A 27,069-nucleotide genomic window follows, 5' to 3' on the forward strand; every position below is an offset into this window, starting at 1 on the left:
TAAGGCTAATTGTGTAATTACCTAATCCATATACTTCGTTTTCTAGATCAGTTCCTATTCGAGTGGGAAGTCCCTCTTTATCAGGATAACAGACGTTGAGCAGGACTAAGTTCAAGTTTCCCCAAACCCAGCCCCCATCGAAAACAGCAGTATCAGGATCTAAGGAATTAATTATTTTAAACCATGCTCCACAGGAGCCATTGTGAGTGAATGGGTACGGAAAGAGGGGCAGAGCTCCCTTGTAATTCTGGTAGGGAGGGAGTCGGCCACTTATCCAGCAGTCTGTGGCATTACTTGTCTGATGGGAATGGTGTAACATACTAATGAATGTATTGTTGCGCAGCGCAAGTCTGTAAGAGAGTTCATGTGCAGGAAGTTCACTAAAAGTGTGTTCAGCAGAGACATTGTAAGCAGATTGTTCACGCCTGAAAATAGGCCAGTATATAGGTAGCAGAATGCTGGCAATAATAATTAGAATACTTAGAAAAAACATTATTAACAACGTCACTATACAGTGACTACGCAGTGATTTACAGTATGTATGTTTCTTTTCTTTTCTCTCTCTCTCTCTATCTCGATCTAGGGGATACATGTCAGAAACTTATTTAACCGATTCACCTAGGGGAGGACTTAAACAATTAAACTGTCTGACTTGCTAGATCGGAGTTTCATTCGGTAGAGTTCTTGGGGAGTCTTTTCTCTTTTAGGAACGGTAACGTCTTGTGCTTCAACACAGTCTTTGGTGGGGGTGGACGAGTCAGAGTCCTGTTTCAGTCCGTTTTTTAGTTCATTGCATAGTTTGATGTGACTCGTGTGGACCCACCCCTTTCTCCCCTCGATTTTCACAGCGGTCCTGGTGGTAAGCAGAACGGTCTTTGGAGACTTCCAGCGGGGCTCCAGCGGACTTTTCCGGTCGAAATTCCGGACGAGTACCAGGTCCCCTGGACGGACCTCATGCGCCTTCACATCGGTATTGTCAGGGAAGGCTGCGGCAACCTGTGAACGACATGATTGGAGTGCAGACATCAAGGAGGCAAGGTAATCTGTCAACATGTTACAATCAACATCAGTGATCTTTTTCGGAATGGGCGTCCCCCACATATTCGGTGGTCTGCCAAAGACCACTTCGTACGGGGATAGCCCTGATCTTGAGTGGGCGACCATTCTCATGTAGAATAGTGCCACGGGCAGGGCGACTATCCAGTCGACCCCTTTTTCCTGACAGATCTTGGCAAGACGGATTTTTAGTGTCTGATTATGCCTTTCTACAAGGCCAGCTGCTTCGGGATGTCGGACACAGTGGAACCTCCACTGATATCCTAACAAGAGGGAAACTTGTCTCATCAACTCGGACGAGAACGGCTGTCCGTTATCTGAATATACGACACGGGGCAAACCGTACCGTGGGAAGAATTCACGAACCAACTGTCTGGCTGTGGTCGGAGCAGTGTAGTCTGGGACTGGGTATGCTTCGGTCCAACGGGACAGAGCACAAACAATTACAAGGACATACTTAAATCCTCTACAGCTATTCATCTGGATATAATCCATCTGGAGGACTTCAAAAGGGTGATCGGGAGGATGGAATCCACCTTGCTCAACAGGGACGCTTTTACCTGGATTGAACTGACAACAGATCATGCAAGTACGCACTTTCTGTTTTGCTGCTGCTCGTAAGTGTTTGTTGTACCAGAGATTCTGTAAACTGTCTAACATGGCTTTTTCTCCAAGATGGGCAGGACTATGTGCTGTATTTATCATGACTTGAACCATTGAGTCGGGGAGAAACCATATAGATTTTCCCTTCGTCACCCAACCTTGATCTGTCTGAATCCCTCCTAGTTCAGTCCATTTCTTTATCTCCTCTGGAGTAGCATGTGTCTGGATGTCAATTACGTCTAGGGCGGGATCTCTAACTGCCATACACTGTGTCTGTACTATTGTCTTTGTCACATCAGTAGTCTGGGTGTGAGTCAATGCTGTATGTTTTGCTGTCTGGTCTGCCAGGTCGTTACCCTGGGAAACAGAATCTGTGACTTTAGTATGTGCCTTACACTTCATGACTGATATGCCCGAGGGCAAATGTATTGCTTCTAACAGTGCTTGAATGAGGGGGCCATGTTGTATCTTGGTCCCATGAGAAGTCAGAAAACCTCGTTCTTGCCAGAGGACTCCGAAGTCGTGTACAACTCCGAAGGCATAGCGGGAATCTGTGTATATGTTAACATTTCTGTTTTTGGCTAGAATACAGGCTCGGGTCAGAGCGATGAGCTCTTCTGCTTGAGCAGACAGTGTGTCAATACGATGTGTTTCTTTAATTTCAGTTTCAGTGGTCACGGCATACGCGGCCACTAATTCTCCTGTACTTGTTCTCATGCATGAACCATCCACATAAAGTGTCAGGTCTGGATTTGTCAATGGGACATCTGTTAAGTCTCGTCTAGGCTTAGTTACTGCATTAATTATTTCTATACAATCATGCGGAGCTGGATCTGTCATAGCTGTAGGTAACAGTGTTGCTGGGTTCAGGATGCTGCAACGTCTGATTTCTATGTGTGGCTGGAATAGTGTTAATTCATAACCTGTCAGTCGTGCTATAGTTAAGTGTTGAGTCTGGGTTCTGTTTAACAAAACCTCTACAGAATGTGGTACTTGAACTGTTAACTGATGACCTAAAACAATTGAATCACTTTGTCTTATTGCTAACGCTGTTGCTGCTACTGACTTTAAGCACGCAGGGAGTGCTTGAGCTACTGAATCCAATGTACTAGAAAAATAAGCACAAGGCTTATGTGAACCTGCTTGATCTTGAGTGAGGACAGACAACGCTGTACCATCACGTTCTGTAACAAAAAGTGTAAACGGTTTGCTGTAACATGGTGTCGCTAAAACTGGTGCTTGGCATAAAACTTTCTTTAATTCTTCAAAAGCTTGTGTATGTTCCTGAGTCCAAGGGAGGACAGTCGAAGTCGCTGCCTCCTGTGTCGTTAACTGGATGAGTGGTTTAGCTAGAAATGCATACTGGGGAATCCATTGTCTGCAGTACGAGGTGAGGCCTATGAAGGCCCGCACTTCCTTTTGTGTCTTGGGTTGCGGCATGTTCACAATTAACTGAATGCGATCGGGAGTGAGCTGTCTCCCCACTTTGGACAGCAAGTGACCCAAGTACACAACTTGCTGAACACAGAATTGTAGCTTCGAAGGAGACACCTTGTGTCCCTTGTCGGCCAGGAAATGTAAAACTGTCAGTGATGCTTTTTCACATTCGGGCTCACTTCGTGCGGTGATCAGCAGATCATCGACGTATTGTAGTAAAGCGGTGTTAACTGGCATTTGAATACAATCTAGTTGTCTCTTCAGTGCTTGACTATAGATGCTGGGGCTTTCTGTGAATCCTTGAGGTGCGCGCGAAAATTTGAAACTGCGTCCATTTAAACAGAATCCGAAGAGATATTGGCTCTCTGGATCAATAGGCACGCTGAAGAAGGCGTTCTTGAGATCAATTACAGTGAAGAACGTTGCTTCTGAATCAATAGCAGTCAAGAGAGATGATATATCGGGAACCACAGGATACTGTGGGATAATGCATTTATTCAATTCTCGAAGATCAATCACCAGCCGATATACTGGCGGTGCATTGGGATCAGTACGTTTAAGAATCGGAATGATGGGTGAATTACAGATATTGGAGTCGGTTTCGACGACCACTCCTTGGGCAATGAGCTCTTCAATGATTTTCAGTAAAGCCACTACAGCATCGGGTGGTAACTTGTATTGTCTGATTCTGGGTAATACGACACCTGCCTTGAGTGTAACGCGGTATGGTGTAATGTGCATACATCCTACATCAGTTGGGCCTTTTGCCCACAAGTAATCAGGTACATTTTTCAATCTGACGTCAAACTCACGAAGAACGTAATGACCCTTGAAATCCCGCAGAAAGAGTCTAACCCCCTCCGGGGAGCAGCATATTATAGCTCCTAGAGCCTTCAGTGTTTTAATTCCTAACAGATTTTCCGGACATGATTTTGTTAGTAACAGGTCTGTAACGCGTGATAATGGACCCACAGCCAGGGGAACTGGTTCTGATACTTCATTTACAATAGGCTGTCCTGAAAAACCAAGGGAAACATTTTGTGAGCCTGAGAGGGGTGCCCCTGGAACTTCGTCATGACTTATTGTAGTGCGACTTGCCCCTGTGTCAATTAAAAACTTTCTGTCTTTCCCCAATACTTGACTGTGTACATAAGGACCTTCTTGATCTACAGGAATCTCGATAAGAGGCAAGCCACCTTCCCTCTCTAGGCTGTTTCATGTATATCGGGAATATTCGGGGTAAGCAGACTGGGCATACTGGTACATCTGTTGTGAGACTTGCTGAGTTGCAGCAATGGGCTGTGGCTGTGGTACTGCTACGGTCTGTGCTGTCTGTGCAGATGCATGCATAGGCTGTGTATTCTGTGTAGACTGATGCTGGTTATGGTCTTGTCTAGGCGGATGCGGTCTTTCTTTAGTTTTACCTGTCGCTATGTTATGTTTCAGAACTGCACATTCGTGTACGTAGTGACCTGGCTGTTTGCAATAATTGCATGTCCCTTTAACAGGAGCTGCAGTGTGACTTGTCTGGGTCGTACCTTTTCTGTGACTGTCGGATGGGACCGTCTGAGCTACTAACATTTTCATTTTCGTGTCTTTCATACGTTTCTGTTCCTGATCTTGTTCTTCCCTAATTCTATTCTGGTGATATTGTAACATTTGTAACATCTGGGATGGCGTATTTGCTTGCCATGTACTCTCGACCTTATACACTCTATTTTTAACTAACGGTAGGGAATTCTCGACTAACTTTGATACAAAAAGATGTGGGTACGACTCGCTACTTGGCTGGAGGCCACTATTGATAATAAAACATTTCTCGAATCTTGAATAAAAGTCGCTAGTATCTTCATCTTGTTTCTGTTTACAGGACGAGATTGCGTCCCAATCTTCTTTTCTAGTTGTCAATAATCTGGGCAGGACCTGTACTATTAAACCTGGTAATGCTTTAGTTTTGTCCCCAAGGCCTAACCCTGGAATCCGTTTTTTCTCTTCGTCTTCTATTTCTGCCCAGGCAATCTTTGTGTCTCCCACCTCCCATTCCTTTTCTTTCAGTTTCTCGAATATCCCCGTAGGCAGTAATACTTTTAACATTTTCATGATATCATCATACGTGTAATCTCCCATCAGTAACATATCTTTGAGCTCTCTATGAAAACCTGCAGGGTCTTTATCATGGCACGGTACTAATTTCTTCATTTCTAACAGTTCTAATTTAGTCAGAGGCGTGTGTACATACACGCGTCTCAAAACCTTGTCCTCACCCATAACAGGGTGTACTTCTCGTAAGGGGTTCTGACTTTCAATACCACCCCCGCACTGGATATGGTACATTTTCCTCTCTGGAGGTGCGGCGGGAACATATTCAGAACTTACAAAGGTATCATATCTGCGTCGTTGTTCTAGAATTATTTGAACTAATTTGGTACTTAAGCCTCTCCATCTATCCATCAGTAGTGCCTCCAGTGTCTCGTGTAAGGGACCTGGATCGGAATAATGTTTTCTGTATTTTATGAGAAGGTGCTGAATCATGTATACACCTGCTATTTTCTGTTCGTCGGGGGAGAGGTTCAAAAATGTCTGTGCTATGGTATCATCATTATATATGTCGGCATTCTCGGCCCATGATACAGCTGATCGGGCTAGTTCTTGTTCATCCATGGAATTGAGTACATGGTACCCAACTCGATCTCGAAGCCGTTTATCAGTTTCCTGGAACTGATGCTCAGCAGAATTCGGATTCGTTAAGGCAGAGAAGAAAACTCTCTTGCTCTCCGGACGGACACCTTTCCTAAGGTAGTTTCCCCTACCTACATACGCTATAATGTCTGTAGACTTTCCTGATGTCTCATCTTCATTTTCTTCCTCGGAGGAAGTTTTATCAGTTGCTTCTTGATGCGCAGTTAATACTGCCTTTCTAATTTTCTGGGACATAGCGGCTATGCAAGTCCCCTTGTCATGTTTTGCTTCGGCTATATTTTGGCCCCACTTGTTCAATACGTCTAATTCACTCTGATCTGTTCCAGGCCTGTCTCGTTCTCTTATTACACAATTAATGAAGAATCGTAATATCTGTTTTTGAATGTCTACTTTCTGTTTATACATGGCAGCTTGGACACTGTCGGGGTCTTTCCCTGTCTGTATGAATTTGTATAGTCTGTCGAGGGCTTCCTGCATTCCCACACAGCATAACAAGCTGTCGGTGGCTGATCTTAAGCGCAGTGATGCTAATACCATTAGATCGTCTGTTCCGGGTACTGGATCATATCTGCAGAATGACATCCTATCTTTCAATGCCTCAAGCCGGGATGAGTAGTGGGGAGACTGGAAAGGATTCTGTGTGTCCTTTAAATGCAATCTGTGTGTCGGTGGCGGGGTCTGTAGACCCGCTGTCGTACCTCCTGAGGCGGATGCTTGGGCATTATCTCTCCGCGGAGTCTGTATCTGAACGTGAACTTGTTGTTTAGGTGGATCAGGCAAACGTGGTTTCGGTAGGTCAGTTTTGAGTAGGGGAAGTGGCGGGGCTGGCGGAACAGGAGAAGTCTGTTGTGGTACCGGCGGAACGTGACCTGGGGGTGGAGTACCACCCCCGTCCCTGTCTGCAGGCAGGGCGCGAACAGGCAGATTGGTGTAGGCTGGTGCTACATCATCTAGATAGGAATTTAGGAATATGTCTTTAGTAGTCTTGTGCATTACTTTAGTTGGAACCAATGGTGACGGCAAATTTTTCGGTATTTCTGAGATGGCGTCAGGGGTACCTTCGGCCAAAAGATACATGTTATTTACTTGGCTCGTTTGGGTGCGATCTATTTGTTCTAATTTTACTCGAATTCCCTCAGTAACTAATACGTTTTCTTGGGCCTTTTCTGATTCTTGAAGTCTGTCTTCTCTACGGAGTGCTCTTTCAGCACGCTTACGTGATTCCTTACGCCAAAATTCTATGGCGTCTTTCTGAGACTGTCTAGCTTTCTTTTTCCGTAATATTTCTTCTACCTTTATGATGCACTCGGCATCCCATGTTCCGTTAACTGGCCATCGGTATCTTTCCTCTAGGTGCTTGGTATAATCGGTCCATAACTCTAGATACAGGATGGCGTCTATGCCATGTTTATTGTACATAAAATTACCTGGAGTGTCCCTAGGGGGGATTGGAATCTCTTCCTCTAATATCCCTTTCCTAGTCCCTATCTGCCTTAACTTGTTGAAAAACGGCATTGTGCCTACTTGATACTGTAATGCTTGATCCTTGGTACTTAATGTCGACTGTAACTATTTATACAAGAAAACACAATAATGCACAAAAACAATCACACTCATACCACGACATTAATCACATGAAACATTTAAAGACATAGCTAACTTCCCCCTACTCTGAATGTACCGCTCAACGATACAGATACACTGCTGTAACAGTGCAGAAATTCGGAATACTTTATATACTGCTAAACAGTACAGATACACTGCCTAAAAACAGTGCAGACCGGACTTGCGTACCCAAACCCGTCTAGATACGACCCAGCAATGGTACTCACCGGGAAGCACGGAAAACAGAAGGCCTCGGAAAACTCGACTGGACTCGGCTCGGAACTTCGGAAAACTTCGGAGAACTTCGGAAAACTTCGGAAAACTTCGGAAAACTTCGGAAACCTGGTGGGCCTCTTCACACCTCGGACCTTGCTTCTTTCGGCTGGGCTCTGGTCGGGATCCTCCGCACTCCTCACCGCCTCGTCTGGGCACTGATTGCAGTCTTCGTCACCTCCGTGTGTCAGAGGGGGATGCAGGAAGTCCTGCCAGTACACGTGTAGTCCGTCTAACTGATGGCAGGGGACACGGATTGCAACGCACCTTCCGGCGCGTGAGGTGGGGGAGGGGTCCCTATTCGGGCGCCAAAATGACGTAAATAATTAATTTACTCTCTTAATTTCTATGCAGGTAAGTACTTAATTAATGATAACTCAATCAAAATGAAGGAAAACAGAGTCCGTGGTGTAAGAGTTTCTAAGGGTTTTATTCCTCATAAAGGAATCAGGATATCATGTTCTGACCACCACACAGGGTGTCAGAAGGGATAGATGAGCGCGCTCACGTTTATTGACAATACATCGCTTATATACTTGATTTACATCATAATGTTCAATGTAAGAGGCGTAACAGCTGAGAGAAAACAAGATAACAGTATACACGTGGTACTAGTACATCATCAAGAGGCGTAAACTAGGCGTAAACTAGGCGTGTGTGCTAGAAACGTCACTGATAGGTGACGCAAATGGGTGGCACCAAGGGGTGGTGCTTAACAGAATGTTGCAGTGTCAGCAGAAATCGGAAGTTTGGATGCGCGCGCAGCTGCATGACGTGTGATAGACGGGGTGCAGGGGACTTGACATTTACACTGACGGAAAGAGACAGAAGTCTGGCATGTCAGATCAACTTGTGCTTCTATCATATCTGATATCTGATGTTTAGGAACTAAGCTATCTGGGCAGAAAGGTCTCTAGAGCAGAAGCTATTCTATACTTGCTGTGAGTGCGTATATAAGCGCCTGAGTGTCTGTATGAGAAGCGTGGGGGCATGGGGCCTTCCATGGAAGCATGGCAACAGAGGCTATGAATTACTTGCATAAAGACAGGTCGGCCCTTTAGCCCTGTAGCTGAGGAAGGATGTTTACTGAAACTAGCAGGCTGGAATGTATCTTCGGGGAGGAAAACAGATAACTCGAAGGTTATAGTCAATCTTGGCAGGCAGCAGGCTGAGCTGAGCACGGAGGGCCGCGCTAGAAGTAAGTCAGAGTTCACGGGTACGGGGGCTGCTTGGGCAGGGGCCCTCGCGGTCAGAAGCCAGAAAAGAGGCTCGGTGGCAGAGATTCAGGGCCTACTTTCAGCCAGGCTGAAAAACGTAGGAATACACTTCAAAAAGACGTTGGCATAGTATACTTAGGAACGGACCATCGAACCCATTCATGGTGGGTCTGAAAGAGGACAAGTTAACGTTGGACGCAAATGTATTTGCGTCTTCATAGCTGGCACAGGAGGGAAGTTACATGCACTTTTAACTCGTACATGGAGTCGGTGGGGTACTCGCTAGGGAACACAACATGACCATAAAATTTATATTACCTCATTCCCTCCTTGTTCCCTACGGACCCTTCATGATATATCGATCCTCATAAATCGATCGGTTTGTTCTTGTAACATTATATGTTCGTCTTTCTTTCTTTGACTGTTTGAGAGGCAACTGGAATGCTCAATGCAGGATGTGGCACACAGTCCACATATCGCTGGCCCACACTGCAGGCACAGGCAACAACTGAATACTATAACAAGGCCAATGCCTAGGAAGGATAAGATCTTCCATCCCCAAGCTGTTAACGTAGTCCAGAACCAACCGGACCAAGTCCAGGTGCCTGGATTCTGATGTATCTGATTTGCAATTTTATGTAAACGGGTGATAGCTAGATAGACAGACGGTGCGTTTTGTGGAATGAAAACACAGCAACTTGACCCGATGACCTTACAGGCTCCACCTCTATCTGCCAAGATGACGTCAATCACAAGACGATTTTGAAGGACAACAGTCCGTATAGCAGACTGCTCCTCTGTTAAGTTACCTAGAGCGAAGGCAGTTTCATTCGCTACTGCTTCAAGTGTTCTCGTTAATCTGCGTATTAATTTACTGTTTTGGACAGGTCCTAGGAAGAAAAAGAATCCTTTATTGAAATCAGTGTACTGTTCCCATGCCGTTTCTGTGTAGTCGACAAGGGGAATATCTCTTTTGGGTCTATTCGGTGCTAGATTCGTATTTCTATGGTAATCAGGGGGAGCTAGGAAAACAGGTGGCAGAAGGAATGCAATGTAACAGGTACCATCCCAATCTGGAGGTAGGCTAATGTATGCGGTATGACCACAAACAAAGTAAGAATGACTGGTAGCTTTAAAGGACGATTTACCATGGTCACTGAACTCGACCACAGTAGTGCATTTACTATGACCTACGTGTACTGAACCTTTCTTGCTAACACATAATTCACCTGTGACTGGTAATACTAACATATGGGGCAAAACTGGAGCAGCTTCAGATTCAACAGTGAGGATCATAAGGCTAATTGTGTAATTACCTAATCCATATACTTCGTTTTCTAGATCAGTTCCTATTCGAGTGGGAAGTCCCTCTTTATCAGGATAACAGACGTTGAGCAGGACTAAGTTCAAGTTTCCCCAAACCCAGCCCCCATCGAAAACAGCAGTATCAGGATCTAAGGAATTAATTATTTTAAACCATGCTCCACAGGAGCCATTGTGAGTGAATGGGTACGGAAAGAGGGGCAGAGCTCCCTTGTAATTCTGGTAGGGAGGGAGTCGGCCACATATCCAGCAGTCTGTGGCATTACTTGTCTGATGGGAATGGTGTAACATACTAATGAATGTATTGTTGCGCAGCGCAAGTCTGTAAGAGAGTTCATGTGCAGGAAGTTCACTAAAAGTGTGTTCAGCAGAGACATTGTAAGCAGATTGTTCACGCCTGAAAATAGGCCAGTATATAGGTAGCAGAATGCTGGCAATAATAATTAGAATACTTAGAAAAAACATTATTAACAACGTCACTATACAGTGACTACGCAGTGATTTACAGTATGTATGTTTCTTTTCTTTTCTCTCTCTCTCTCTATCTCGATCTAGGGGATACATGTCAGAAACTTATTTAACCGATTCACCTAGGGGAGGACTTAAACAATTAAACTGTCTGACTTGCTAGATCGGAGTTTCATTCGGTAGAGTTCTTGGGGAGTCTTTTCTCTTTTAGGAACGGTAACGTCTTGTGCTTCAACACAGTCTTTGGTGGGGGTGGACGAGTCAGAGTCCTGTTTCAGTCCGTTTTTTAGTTCATTGCATAGTTTGATGTGACTCGTGTGGACCCACCCCTTTCTCCCCTCGATTTTCACAGCGGTCCTGGTGGTAAGCAGAACGGTCTTTGGAGACTTCCAGCGGGGCTCCAGCGGACTTTTCCGGTCGAAATTCCGGACGAGTACCAGGTCCCCTGGACGGACCTCATGCGCCTTCACATCGGTATTGTCAGGGAAGGCTGCGGCAACCTGTGAACGACATGATTGGAGTGCAGACATCAAGGAGGCAAGGTAATCTGTCAACATGTTACAATCAACATCAGTGATCTTTTTCGGAATGGGCGTCCCCCACATATTCGGTGGTCTGCCAAAGACCACTTCGTACGGGGATAGCCCTGATCTTGAGTGGGCGACCATTCTCATGTAGAATAGTGCCACGGGCAGGGCGACTATCCAGTCGACCCCTTTTTCCTGACAGATCTTGGCAAGACGGATTTTTAGTGTCTGATTATGCCTTTCTACAAGGCCAGCTGCTTCGGGATGTCGGACACAGTGGAACCTCCACTGATATCCTAACAAGAGGGAAACTTGTCTCATCAACTCGGACGAGAACGGCTGTCCGTTATCTGAATATACGACACGGGGCAAACCGTACCGTGGGAAGAATTCACGAACCAACTGTCTGGCTGTGGTCGGAGCAGTGTAGTCTGGGACTGGGTATGCTTCGGTCCAACGGGACAGAGCACAAACAATTACAAGGACATACTTAAATCCTCTACAGCTATTCATCTGGATATAATCCATCTGGAGGACTTCAAAAGGGTGATCGGGAGGATGGAATCCACCTTGCTCAACAGGGACGCTTTTACCTGGATTGAACTGACAACAGATCATGCAAGTACGCACTTTCTGTTTTGCTGCTGCTCGTAAGTGTTTGTTGTACCAGAGATTCTGTAAACTGTCTAACATGGCTTTTTCTCCAAGATGGGCAGGACTATGTGCTGTATTTATCATGACTTGAACCATTGAGTCGGGGAGAAACCATATAGATTTTCCCTTCGTCACCCAACCTTGATCTGTCTGAATCCCTCCTAGTTCAGTCCATTTCTTTATCTCCTCTGGAGTAGCATGTGTCTGGATGTCAATTACGTCTAGGGCGGGATCTCTAACTGCCATACACTGTGTCTGTACTATTGTCTTTGTCACATCAGTAGTCTGGGTGTGAGTCAATGCTGTATGTTTTGCTGTCTGGTCTGCCAGGTCGTTACCCTGGGAAACAGAATCTGTGACTTTAGTATGTGCCTTACACTTCATGACTGATATGCCCGAGGGCAAATGTATTGCTTCTAACAGTGCTTGAATGAGGGGGCCATGTTGTATCTTGGTCCCATGAGAAGTCAGAAAACCTCGTTCTTGCCAGAGGACTCCGAAGTCGTGTACAACTCCGAAGGCATAGCGGGAATCTGTGTATATGTTAACATTTCTGTTTTTGGCTAGAATACAGGCTCGGGTCAGAGCGATGAGCTCTTCTGCTTGAGCAGACAGTGTGTCAATACGATGTGTTTCTTTAATTTCAGTTTCAGTGGTCACGGCATACGCGGCCACTAATTCTCCTGTACTTGTTCTCATGCATGAACCATCCACATAAAGTGTCAGGTCTGGATTTGTCAATGGGACATCTGTTAAGTCTCGTCTAGGCTTAGTTACTGCATTAATTATTTCTATACAATCATGCGGAGCTGGATCTGTCATAGCTGTAGGTAACAGTGTTGCTGGGTTCAGGATGCTGCAACGTCTGATTTCTATGTGTGGCTGGAATAGTGTTAATTCATAACCTGTCAGTCGTGCTATAGTTAAGTGTTGAGTCTGGGTTCTGTTTAACAAAACCTCTACAGAATGTGGTACTTGAACTGTTAACTGATGACCTAAAACAATTGAATCACTTTGTCTTATTGCTAACGCTGTTGCTGCTACTGACTTTAAGCACGCAGGGAGTGCTTGAGCTACTGAATCCAATGTACTAGAAAAATAAGCACAAGGCTTATGTGAACCTGCTTGATCTTGAGTGAGGACAGACAACGCTGTACCATCACGTTCTGTAACAAAAAGTGTAAACGGTTTGCTGTAACATGGTGTCGCTAAAACTGGTGCTTGGCATAAAACTTTCTTTAATTCTTCAAAAGCTTGTGTATGTTCCTGAGTCCAAGGGAGGACAGTCGAAGTCGCTGCCTCCTGTGTCGTTAACTGGATGAGTGGTTTAGCTAGAAATGCATACTGGGGAATCCATTGTCTGCAGTACGAGGTGAGGCCTATGAAGGCCCGCACTTCCTTTTGTGTCTTGGGTTGCGGCATGTTCACAATTAACTGAATGCGATCGGGAGTGAGCTGTCTCCCCACTTTGGACAGCAAGTGACCCAAGTACACAACTTGCTGAACACAGAATTGTAGCTTCGAAGGAGACACCTTGTGTCCCTTGTCGGCCAGGAAATGTAAAACTGTCAGTGATGCTTTTTCACATTCGGGCTCACTTCGTGCGGTGATCAGCAGATCATCGACGTATTGTAGTAAAGCGGTGTTAACTGGCATTTGAATACAATCTAGTTGTCTCTTCAGTGCTTGACTATAGATGCTGGGGCTTTCTGTGAATCCTTGAGGTGCGCGCGAAAATTTGAAACTGCGTCCATTTAAACAGAATCCGAAGAGATATTGGCTCTCTGGATCAATAGGCACGCTGAAGAAGGCGTTCTTGAGATCAATTACAGTGAAGAACGTTGCTTCTGAATCAATAGCAGTCAAGAGAGATGATATATCGGGAACCACAGGATACTGTGGGATAATGCATTTATTCAATTCTCGAAGATCAATCACCAGCCGATATACTGGCGGTGCATTGGGATCAGTACGTTTAAGAATCGGAATGATGGGTGAATTACAGATATTGGAGTCGGTTTCGACGACCACTCCTTGGGCAATGAGCTCTTCAATGATTTTCAGTAAAGCCACTACAGCATCGGGTGGTAACTTGTATTGTCTGATTCTGGGTAATACGACACCTGCCTTGAGTGTAACGCGGTATGGTGTAATGTGCATACATCCTACATCAGTTGGGCCTTTTGCCCACAAGTAATCAGGTACATTTTTCAATCTGACGTCAAACTCACGAAGAACGTAATGACCCTTGAAATCCCGCAGAAAGAGTCTAACCCCCTCCGGGGAGCAGCATATTATAGCTCCTAGAGCCTTCAGTGTTTTAATTCCTAACAGATTTTCCGGACATGATTTTGTTAGTAACAGGTCTGTAACGCGTGATAATGGACCCACAGCCAGGGGAACTGGTTCTGATACTTCATTTACAATAGGCTGTCCTGAAAAACCAAGGGAAACATTTTGTGAGCCTGAGAGGGGTGCCCCTGGAACTTCGTCATGACTTATTGTAGTGCGACTTGCCCCTGTGTCAATTAAAAACTTTCTGTCTTTCCCCAATACTTGACTGTGTACATAAGGACCTTCTTGATCTACAGGAATCTCGATAAGAGGCAAGCCACCTTCCCTCTCTAGGCTGTTTCATGTATATCGGGAATATTCGGGGTAAGCAGACTGGGCATACTGGTACATCTGTTGTGAGACTTGCTGAGTTGCAGCAATGGGCTGTGGCTGTGGTACTGCTACGGTCTGTGCTGTCTGTGCAGATGCATGCATAGGCTGTGTATTCTGTGTAGACTGATGCTGGTTATGGTCTTGTCTAGGCGGATGCGGTCTTTCTTTAGTTTTACCTGTCGCTATGTTATGTTTCAGAACTGCACATTCGTGTACGTAGTGACCTGGCTGTTTGCAATAATTGCATGTCCCTTTAACAGGAGCTGCAGTGTGACTTGTCTGGGTCGTACCTTTTCTGTGACTGTCGGATGGGACCGTCTGAGCTACTAACATTTTCATTTTCGTGTCTTTCATACGTTTCTGTTCCTGATCTTGTTCTTCCCTAATTCTATTCTGGTGATATTGTAACATTTGTAACATCTGGGATGGCGTATTTGCTTGCCATGTACTCTCGACCTTATACACTCTATTTTTAACTAACGGTAGGGAATTCTCGACTAACTTTGATACAAAAAGATGTGGGTACGACTCGCTACTTGGCTGGAGGCCACTATTGATAATAAAACATTTCTCGAATCTTGAATAAAAGTCGCTAGTATCTTCATCTTGTTTCTGTTTACAGGACGAGATTGCGTCCCAATCTTCTTTTCTAGTTGTCAATAATCTGGGCAGGACCTGTACTATTAAACCTGGTAATGCTTTAGTTTTGTCCCCAAGGCCTAACCCTGGAATCCGTTTTTTCTCTTCGTCTTCTATTTCTGCCCAGGCAATCTTTGTGTCTCCCACCTCCCATTCCTTTTCTTTCAGTTTCTCGAATATCCCCGTAGGCAGTAATACTTTTAACATTTTCATGATATCATCATACGTGTAATCTCCCATCAGTAACATATCTTTGAGCTCTCTATGAAAACCTGCAGGGTCTTTATCATGGCACGGTACTAATTTCTTCATTTCTAACAGTTCTAATTTAGTCAGAGGCGTGTGTACATACACGCGTCTCAAAACCTTGTCCTCACCCATAACAGGGTGTACTTCTCGTAAGGGGTTCTGACTTTCAATACCACCCCCGCACTGGATATGGTACATTTTCCTCTCTGGAGGTGCGGCGGGAACATATTCAGAACTTACAAAGGTATCATATCTGCGTCGTTGTTCTAGAATTATTTGAACTAATTTGGTACTTAAGCCTCTCCATCTATCCATCAGTAGTGCCTCCAGTGTCTCGTGTAAGGGACCTGGATCGGAATAATGTTTTCTGTATTTTATGAGAAGGTGCTGAATCATGTATACACCTGCTATTTTCTGTTCGTCGGGGGAGAGGTTCAAAAATGTCTGTGCTATGGTATCATCATTATATATGTCGGCATTCTCGGCCCATGATACAGCTGATCGGGCTAGTTCTTGTTCATCCATGGAATTGAGTACATGGTACCCAACTCGATCTCGAAGCCGTTTATCAGTTTCCTGGAACTGATGCTCAGCAGAATTCGGATTCGTTAAGGCAGAGAAGAAAACTCTCTTGCTCTCCGGACGGACACCTTTCCTAAGGTAGTTTCCCCTACCTACATACGCTATAATGTCTGTAGACTTTCCTGATGTCTCATCTTCATTTTCTTCCTCGGAGGAAGTTTTATCAGTTGCTTCTTGATGCGCAGTTAATACTGCCTTTCTAATTTTCTGGGACATAGCGGCTATGCAAGTCCCCTTGTCATGTTTTGCTTCGGCTATATTTTGGCCCCACTTGTTCAATACGTCTAATTCACTCTGATCTGTTCCAGGCCTGTCTCGTTCTCTTATTACACAATTAATGAAGAATCGTAATATCTGTTTTTGAATGTCTACTTTCTGTTTATACATGGCAGCTTGGACACTGTCGGGGTCTTTCCCTGTCTGTATGAATTTGTATAGTCTGTCGAGGGCTTCCTGCATTCCCACACAGCATAACAAGCTGTCGGTGGCTGATCTTAAGCGCAGTGATGCTAATACCATTAGATCGTCTGTTCCGGGTACTGGATCATATCTGCAGAATGACATCCTATCTTTCAATGCCTCAAGCCGGGATGAGTAGTGGGGAGACTGGAAAGGATTCTGTGTGTCCTTTAAATGCAATCTGTGTGTCGGTGGCGGGGTCTGTAGACCCGCTGTCGTACCTCCTGAGGCGGATGCTTGGGCATTATCTCTCCGCGGAGTCTGTATCTGAACGTGAACTTGTTGTTTAGGTGGATCAGGCAAACGTGGTTTCGGTAGGTCAGTTTTGAGTAGGGGAAGTGGCGGGGCTGGCGGAACAGGAGAAGTCTGTTGTGGTACCGGCGGAACGTGACCTGGGGGTGGAGTACCACCCCCGTCCCTGTCTGCAGGCAGGGCGCGAACAGGCAGATTGGTGTAGGCTGGTGCTACATCATCTAGATAGGAATTTAGGAATATGTCTTTAGTAGTCTTGTGCATTACTTTAGTTGGAACCAATGGTGACGGCAAATTTTTCGGTATTTCTGAGATGGCGTCAGGGGTACCTTCGGCCAAAAGATACATGTTATTTACTTGGCTCGTTTGGGTGCGATCTATTTGTTCTAATTTTACTCGAATTCCCTCAGTAACTAATACGTTTTCTTGGGCCTTTTCTGATTCTTGAAGTCTGTCTTCTCTACGGAGTGCTCTTTCAGCACGCTTACGTGATTCCTTACGCCAAAATTCTATGGCGTCTTTCTGAGACTGTCTAGCTTTCTTTTTCCGTAATATTTCTTCTACCTTTATGATGCACTCGGCATCCCATGTTCCGTTAACTGGCCATCGGTATCTTTCCTCTAGGTGCTTGGTATAATCGGTCCATAACTCTAGATACAGGATGGCGTCTATGCCATGTTTATTGTACATAAAATTACCTGGAGTGTCCCTAGGGGGGATTGGAATCTCTTCCTCTAATATCCCTTTCCTAGTCCCTATCTGCCTTAACTTGTTGAAAAACGGCATTGTGCCTACTTGATACTGTAATGCTTGATCCTTGGTACTTAATGTCGACTGTAACTATTTATACAAGAAAACACAATAATGCACAAAAACAATCACACTCATACCACGACATTAATCACATGAAACATTTAAAGACATAGCTAACTTCCCCCTACTCTGAATGTACCGCTCAACGATACAGATACACTGCTGTAACAGTGCAGAAATTCGGAATACTTTATATACTGCTAAACAGTACAGATACACTGCCTAAAAACAGTGCAGACCGGACTTGCGTACCCAAACCCGTCTAGATACGACCCAGCAATGGTACTCACCGGGAAGCACGGAAAACAGAAGGCCTCGGAAAACTCGACTGGACTCGGCTCGGAACTTCGGAAAACTTCGGAGAACTTCGGAAAACTTCGGAAAACTTCGGAAAACTTCGGAAACCTGGTGGGCCTCTTCACACCTCGGACCTTGCTTCTTTCGGCTGGGCTCTGGTCGGGATCCTCCGCACTCCTCACCGCCTCGTCTGGGCACTGATTGCAGTCTTCGTCACCTCCGTGTGTCAGAGGGGGATGCAGGAAGTCCTGCCAGTACACGTGTAGTCCGTCTAACTGATGGCAGGGGACACGGATTGCAACGCACCTTCCGGCGCGTGAGGTGGGGGAGGGGTCCCTATTCGGGCGCCAAAATGACGTAAATAATTAATTTACTCTCTTAATTTCTATGCAGGTAAGTACTTAATTAATGATAACTCAATCAAAATGAAGGAAAACAGAGTCCGTGGTGTAAGAGTTTCTAAGGGTTTTATTCCTCATAAAGGAATCAGGATATCATGTTCTGACCACCACACAGGGTGTCAGAAGGGATAGATGAGCGCGCTCACGTTTATTGACAATACATCGCTTATATACTTGATTTACATCATAATGTTCAATGTAAGAGGCGTAACAGCTGAGAGAAAACAAGATAACAGTATACACGTGGTACTAGTACATCATCAAGAGGCGTAAACTAGGCGTAAACTAGGCGTGTGTGCTAGAAACGTCACTGATAGGTGACGCAAATGGGTGGCACCAAGGGGTGGTGCTTAACAGAATGTTGCAGTGTCAGCAGAAATCGGAAGTTTGGATGCGCGCGCAGCTGCATGACGTGTGATAGACGGGGTGCAGGGGACTTGACATTTACACTGACGGAAAGAGACAGAAGTCTGGCATGTCAGATCAACTTGTGCTTCTATCATATCTGATATCTGATGTTTAGGAACTAAGCTATCTGGGCAGAAAGGTCTCTAGAGCAGAAGCTATTCTATACTTGCTGTGAGTGCGTATATAAGCGCCTGAGTGTCTGTATGAGAAGCGTGGGGGCATGGGGCCTTCCATGGAAGCATGGCAACAGAGGCTATGAATTACTTGCATAAAGACAGGTCGGCCCTTTAGCCCTGTAGCTGAGGAAGGATGTTTACTGAAACTAGCAGGCTGGAATGTATCTTCGGGGAGGAAAACAGATAACTCGAAGGTTATAGTCAATCTTGGCAGGCAGCAGGCTGAGCTGAGCACGGAGGGCCGCGCTAGAAGTAAGTCAGAGTTCACGGGTACGGGGGCTGCTTGGGCAGGGGCCCTCGCGGTCAGAAGCCAGAAAAGAGGCTCGGTGGCAGAGATTCAGGGCCTACTTTCAGCCAGGCTGAAAAACGTAGGAATACACTTCAAAAAGACGTTGGCATAGTATACTTAGGAACGGACCATCGAACCCATTCATGGTGGGTCTGAAAGAGGACAAGTTAACGTTGGACGCAAATGTATTTGCGTCTTCATAGCTGGCACAGGAGGGAAGTTACATGCACTTTTAACTCGTACATGGAGTCGGTGGGGTACTCGCTAGGGAACACAACATGACCATAAAATTTATATTACCTCAAAAGAGTCGACGGAGCTAAGCACTCACGCGGCCATCTTGGGCCAGCGCGTGGCTCCTCCCCTCTATTTTATCTGTTTTAATCACTTGCTTTTCGGCTTCTTTTTTTTAGTCTTAGGTTCTTAAACACATACAGGACAGGCTCCATTTTAGCTGCAGGCATCCCCATAGGCTCTTTAACCATTCTTAGTTCTCTTGTCTGTAAGCAGACACTACAATCTAAAGAGAAAGTCTAACCTGAGGCTGCCTCCTTCACCTCAGTAATCATCTCTATATGTGACTAGCCATCCTTCTAGATATAAGCGTCAGTGTAGGCACAGGGGAGAGAAGAGAGGAAGGGGGGCGGGGGCAGGGGGGAGTAGGGCAGAGAGACGGGTGTTCCTGTGCCAGTCTGTCGGTGCCTCTGGTTTCAAAGTTGCTAGGCAGTGTTATTTTCTGTAGTCTCACTTGCTTGTTCTTGCAGATGGGTTTGTAGCGGCTCCCATATATCACAAGGTCGTGATATATGGTAGTGAGTTGGTCTTTTAGGTAAATTATGTCATCTAACCTTTCCTTGAACTATGGACTCGTCCTCTCCCCATCTACATGCAAATCGTCCTTTCGCTAGCAGCAGTCCCAGTGATACTAGCTTCTTGTATGGTGTTGCTATCTCCTCTGTATTGCCTAGGAGTGCAGTTATAGGGTTAGTGCGAATGTATTGCTCAGACGTGTGACAAGGCGTTGAGCACTTTCAGCCAGTAGTCATGTATTACTGTACATCCCTTAGCTAAGTGTAGAAAGTCTGCCCCCTCATCCCGACATTGTGCACAATGTCTCGCCGGGGTATAATAAACCCACTGAAGGTACTAATAATGTATTATTCTTAACCAGCTGCTGGCTGTTATTGCCTCTGTTTGCTGGCAGCAGTATTGCCATTGTTGATCTGTCAGTGGGGTGTCTTAATTCCGAGTCCCATCCAGCGCGCGCCCTTCCCATCTCTCCCTGGTATTCCATTAGTGCACTTCCATATATTCGAGACCCCATATGTGTAGTTTGCGGAGTTTGTAATAATGCATGCAGTGTGTGGAGCGTGGGGGCTCCATTTAATGGTAACTCCTGACATCTACCCAGATCGTATGAATTCCCAAAGGACAGGGTTTAAGCTTATGTGCGGATCCAATAGATATAAAGTGATGTCTTCCGCATACATGGACCCTAGTAAATAATAGGGGCAATAATGGGCACCCTTGTCTGGTGCTTCATTATATCATGGGGGCCAGCAGCAGTTGATCTGTACCATTGCCTGTGGCTGACTGTATAGTAGAGTCATCCATGAAAGGAAGGAGAGAGGGAATATCATTCTTCTCAGTATAGTGATAAATATTCCTATTCTAGTGAATCAAACACTTTAGTGGCGTCGAAAAAGACTGCCACCACTGTGAGATACGAATCTATGCCCTGTATGATTGCAAACAGTGTGTACAGATTGTTGGAGGTGGCCAGTCCCGGCATAACGCCTGATTAGTCTGGTAGGATCAGTTTATCCATCAACAAGCTGAGTCTGTTGGCTAATATTTTGGCCAGTATGTTAGCATCGCAATTTATAAGGGATAATGGCCCATTTGCTTCACACTTAGTCACGGATTTCCCAGGTTTAAGCAGGGAGATGATCATGGCTTCACGCATCGTTGGCCGTAGTAGTCTTGTCGTAGTGGCCTCTGCATAGACTTTTTCCTGAGTATGGGGACCAAGGTTTCTATGTAGCACTTGTAAAAGACGGGTGATAACCCATCGGGGCCCGGAGCTCTGCCTGATCTTAGCTGCATCATGGCTGCCTTTACTTCATCTTTTTCTATTTCAGCAGCCAGGATCTCCCGATGGGCTCCATCGATTCATGCCAGGGTGGTGTCCTCTAAATAGGTGGACACTTCCACTGGTCTGTCCCTGCACATGGAGTACAAGTCTGCATAATAAGCTGCGAATGTCTGAATGATATCAGAGGTGTCTTTCTTCATAAATCCCTCAGTTTTCCATTTCTAATATGTGGTTAGAAAATCTGGGTGACCGTATTGTTTCTGCTAGGGCTCTGCCAGGTCGCTCCCCCACCCCATATTGACACGCCCTATGATATTTGGAGAAAAATAGGCATTCACGCTCTGCTTCTGTATGTGAAAATGCCTGACAATCTTATTAAGACTAGCTTTTTTTCTTCTAAATGACCGCTTCATAACACATAAGTAGTAGGTAAGCTTAGTTTTTCTCAAGTAATCCTTCATAATACTGTTTGGAGCAATCCATGTCGTCCAGTTAAAAGGTATCCACCCAAGAACTGAGGATCTAGAGAAAACAGAAGTTAAAGAACGTTTCTACTCAGAGAAAGTGTGAAGAATGTCTTTAGGAAAACAGTCTCTCTAGCTTCAATGCCAGATTCCTCAAGTACAAAAATGACTTAACATGTTCAATCCTATTGTCCTTTTCACCATCTTTCTCTATACATGTGAAATGTATTGGCTTATCATGTACCTAAACCTGATTGAACACATTGTCAAATTCACCAAATCAGCCCCTATCAATTACCTCGAAACAGGAAACGTATCCTGTTATCCCTTACTCAGAGGATTTAGAAACCCAGTGCAACCGCTCATTCTCCCTCTCTAAATCCTCAACTGCCCCTCTGAGATATACTACTTTCTGCCTCCAGGCTTGTTACAGGTGCTAAAAAAGCAGACCATTTCACAGCAATCTTAAAACACTGCCATTGACTACCCTCAAATATTGACTTGAAGATTGCAATTATACCACACAAAATAATATGTAACGGGCTTTCCTCTAATTCTAAAGAGAAACTGAAACTCACAGGTGTCAATGGAATACAATGAATAGACCCAAACTGGTACTTAAAATCCCTGAAGCAAAAAGAAAGAAAAGAAAAAATAAGCATATTTATCCGAACAGATCTCATCATTCCTTGTCCCAAGTATTTGAAGCTCTGTTCCTGAACCCATCAGAAGTAACCTGGAAATGCTGGCTTTCCATAAATATAAAAAAACACAAATTTTAAAGCTTTACTTCACTATCTAGAGGCTAACATACAACTCTTTTCTGCACTATCTCTGTTACTTTCCATCATGTCCTTTCCCAAAATTTCACATGCTCTTCTGACAATTAAATACCATTTAAAAAAAATCCAATATATTTTAATTGATGATCGACTAGAAGGACACTTAAGATGATTGTTGATTCCATGGAAATATGTGTATTCAATGCTAACCTCCAAAAGTTCAAGTTAAAGACGTGCCTCAGGAAAGAGGTATTCAGTTATGCAACAGGGCCTTGTTCTCTGATGCAGCAAGACACCACCAACATTGCAAGATATCTATTGGTCTCAAGTAAATCCTACATTGAATTGATTAAGTCAAATGGATAGCGAAAATATTTCTTACTCTGTCCCTTCCCATGAATAAGACCGAAGCAAGAGGGAGAAATAGAGGTCTAGCTGAGGAAATGGCTGTGCGAGGGACTAGGAGGGTGTACTACAGCAGTAGGGAAGGACGTCTTGTAGATGCGAGGAAAACATTGTACAGCTCTTGCTTGAAAATGATGAATGCACGCATAAAACTTGGCGTCTTCCATAAAAGTTTAAATACACCTAGGTGAGAGCATGCAGGAAATGGTCTGGTCCAGCAATCCTGAGTGGCAGAGAGCCTACGGTGTTCGACTACACATAGACAAATCATTCAGTGCTTACACAGTCTCTGATTCCAAACAACTGCAGCCACAGCCTGTGTCATCAGTGGAAAAGTACAACACACACACACACTCCTCCACTTCCCCTTCTGCTCTAATTTATAATCTAAGGAGGCTATACACAAATGATCAAATGTGTGTTTAAATCCACTGTTTCCCTGATTTGTTTGCTTGTATTTTCAAACTAATCAATGATGTCTGCAAAATGTGATTGTAGTTGGAACTATTTCCTGTTTTTTTAATGTTACTGTGTACTCTCTTCCAGTTTTTCATTGACTCTGATTGATGCTCTGGACACTCTGCTGGTGAGTATCCTTTTCTGCTACTCTGCTTTAGAATTTTGGAAGCTTTGTAGATCTTAACAGTATCTTGTGATATACAATTGATGATGGCAATAAGCAAAGGACGATAAAAGAGCCTGTGAAGCTTCAGAGAGCGCTGTCAGTGTCCCCTAATGAAAACCTATCAATAAATGGATGTTTGGATTATCAATAATTATTGCTGCCTCTACTGTGCAACCAACCATGGATAACAGTTTTGGTGCTTATAGCTGAAATTGCCTATGTAAGGGAAAGAACACAGTTGTGTGTATGTTAGAGGTATCTGGTATGTGCATTGCTCTCAAATCCCTGGCTGGCAGTGTGTCTATGCAGCTAGAATTTCCCCTTGCAACTGAAATTGAACTTAATTTAATTCTTCATTACACCACAGAATCCTGCTATAAAATATGCCTGAACAATTAGAACAATAATAGAAATGTGAGAGAATACAAATAAATAGATTTCAAGGTATTTCAGGCCTTGTAATAATGCATAGGGACCTAGCAATATAAGAAATAGACGGAATTCACCGGTTTCACAATGAGATAAGCAGGTTCTTCTTATTTGCCATTTAATTAGTTTGACCACTGGTTATTGTTTAACAATTACATGTAGGGTGTAAGTGTGCCCTCAAATCCTGTAAGGAGCATTTAAGTCTTTTGAAAGGGACTATATTTCCCCATTTTTTTCTTCTAAGACATACCTGGCAGCAGATAAATACTTTCTGGACTTTATTAAAGTTTAGATTTTATTAAGTAGATGGAAGTTATTATCATTCCACCCTAGCAATATTGGTGATAGTTGGGAAATTTCTGCGTTGTAAGTATCCCTGGAAAATGGTGTTACATGTCCACTAGTAGGACCCTCCTAATGGGGGTTATTAGCGAGTGTTGTGAACCTTAGTTTCACTCTTAGGGACTCATTTTAGGAATTTAGCAAATAGTGTTAGTACAGTTGCTATGACTGAGAACTTTAATCCCGCCATGGCAGAGGTACTGCCATGGCGGGCTGCCAAATTTGGCGATGTCTACCAGCCCAGCAACAAGAGGCCAAATGCCCAGACCACTTTTTTCACCTGCATGACCCCATGTCGCCAGATGGATGAAATCCAACTGACTCGATCTCAACACAGACAAGATAGAAGTATTAATCTTCGGCAAAGACACCTCACTCTGGGACTCCACCTGGTCGCCTGCGAACTCAGAACACACCTCTCCCAACAACTAATGCAGACAACCTCTGGATAAATAGACAAACAACTCACTATGACCGGCCAGGTGAATGCAGTTTCCTGCTGCCTGACAGTAAAGATGCTCAAGAAGATCTTCAAATGACTCCCCACCTACACTCACAGAGCCATCACCCAAACCCTCATCACTTTCAAGCTGGAATAAGGCAACACACTCTATGCTAGAATCAACACTTAATGGAACAAAAGATTCCAGACCATACAAAACTCAGCGGCCAGCTCACCTTCAACCTCCCACCCCACACAAAGGTCAGTCAGTGATAGGACCTCAAGAGATAGGCACAGGATCAGGAATGTAGTGGGGGACGTGTACTAGAAATACCAACTGCCTCAATCATTTCACCGGATAAGGGGAGTGAGCAGAAAATAAAGGTTCCAGTGAAGACCTAGCAGCACGGGTAGGTGGACTTTCTATTAATATCATGGTACGTATGGTTCTTTTCGATCTATATTGATCATAGCATTCACAGAGCAGTTGCCTCCCCTCGGTTCTAGAAGTTAGGTTATCAGTTTTATGAAATCCAGGTGAATTGAGGTTGTTCAGACTGTTCCTGCAAACTCTGTGGCAAACTGCTTTTTCATTGCCCCAACTCCCTTTAATTGAAACATGAGGAACTATCGGGCTGAGCAATACCTCCCCTTCCTTGCCCATGGCTCCATCCCCGTTTCTCTCCACCTTGCCCACCATTATCGTTCTCCCTTATTTTTCCTCCTGTTAGACCTGACACCATTGGTATCCCCTGCATTTTTTGCCTTTGCCTCCTGTGTTTTTGCTGTGTGTTGGACTCTGTTTTGCTGGTCTAGATGCTTTTGGCACTTTGCCACTATGGTTCAGTGGCAAAGTGCAAGTGTTCCCTTTATAAATTGTTGTTATGGATTAGTGATTCCATGATTGGCATATTTGATTTACTTGTCAGACCCTAGTATAGTGCACTCTGTGTGCCCAGGGCCTGTAAATCAAATTCTGCTAGTGGGCTGCAGCACTGATTGTGCCACCTACAGAAGCAGCCTGTAAAATGTAACTCTGGCCTGCCATTGCAGAGCCTGTGTGCAGTCTGGGACTGCCATGTCAACTTGGCAAGTGCACACACTTGCCAGTCCCAAAACCTTCCCTTTCCTACATAATAGTCACCCCAAGGTAGGCCTAAGGTCCCCCTGTGGGCAGGGTGCATTGTATGTGAAAGGTTGGGAATGCCATGATTTCGTTTTTCACTATTGCAAGGCGACCTGTTCCCATAGGACAGTAGGGAAGTTTGTTTATAACATCTTTTAAACATAACTGGCCTTGGGAACAAGGTAGAAAAATAAAGTTTAGTATGCCTGAACTCAGAATGTTAAAATGCATCCTTTAGTGAGGGTGATTTTTACATTCTGTGTTTGAAAATACCACTTTTAGAAAGTAGGTATTTTCTTGCCTAACCATCCAGTGTGCCTCTGCTAGGTTTGTGTTTTGCATGTCTGGCTTTTCGATGATTTTTTTTTTCAAAGTAGTTTTTAATGCAGACTTATTATACACATAATACTTCCATTTAAACATTGCGTTTTTGATATCTGGTGTCGCTTATCATTGTACAGTATCTTACACAGCCGTGGAGCCCACAACCCAGAGGTCGGGCGGCGTTGAGCAGTGATGTGTCAGAAGCAGTAGTGCAATTCCAGTCGTATCTCATGTCTGCTTTTAGTTTTACTCCCTCACCCCCCTCAAATCTATAAAACCGTCCCCAACTCCCCCGCCCCCCCTAGGACCCACCACCCACGCAGTAGAGCTCGTTCGGTCTACATCTATGGGTGTTATCAGGAGCTACAGGTTGCTGGCTTTTCGATGATAGGGGCTGGAGAGGGGCAGCAGCTCCAAAAGTCTGATGAGTCAGGGCTGGGCTGATTAGACTTGGGCTGCCTTCAACAATGATGTCTCCACCTCCTGCCGGGAAGTTGCACCAGTGAGGACAGAACTGGTTTTGGCTGGGTACAGACACTCTCTGCCTTCAGAGAACAAATGATTTGTGTGTATAAAAAGAGGAGCCCTGACCCCAGACTGAGAATTAAAAGGAATTTGCCAAGGAGTAGAGCTGGAGCAGCTGAGGAGGATTACTGTCCCTGTGCTGTTTGCTGTCTGGGGTTGGCCTGCAGTGGCTACTTGGTTCCAAGGAAAGGAGAAAAGGACTTTGCTGTTTTCTTTGTCACCTGCTTGAAAGAAGATCTCCAAGGGTTTGAAAATGAACTTGCCAACTGTTCTGTAGATTCAGGGACACAAAGACTTCACCACCAGCTCCCTTGAATTTCCTTGCTGGGAATTCTAATCTGCAAAGAGGTGCCTGCTGCTGTTCTAGACCTCTAGAGAATGTTTTCCGCTGGGAGCCGGAAAATCGATGCAACTT

At 44.7% G+C, this 27,069-nt stretch overlaps 1 protein-coding gene across 1 annotated transcript in view; it reads left to right on the top strand.

The window, feature by feature from the left end:
- Nucleotides 1-27,069, top strand: part of EDEM2 (ER degradation enhancing alpha-mannosidase like protein 2) — a 278,489-nt gene that overhangs the window by 67,538 nt on the left and 183,882 nt on the right. Inside the window, exon 3 of the mRNA XM_086932355.1 lies at nt 23,388-23,427. Coding sequence (XP_086788481.1) covers nt 23,388-23,427 — 40 coding nt within the window. The remainder of the gene's footprint in view (nt 1-23,387; nt 23,428-27,069) is intronic.

This window comes from Lissotriton vulgaris, chromosome 7, assembly GCF_964263255.1.
Source record: "Lissotriton vulgaris chromosome 7, aLisVul1.2, whole genome shotgun sequence".
In the NCBI taxonomy this organism is placed as follows: Eukaryota; Metazoa; Chordata; class Amphibia; order Caudata; family Salamandridae; genus Lissotriton; species Lissotriton vulgaris.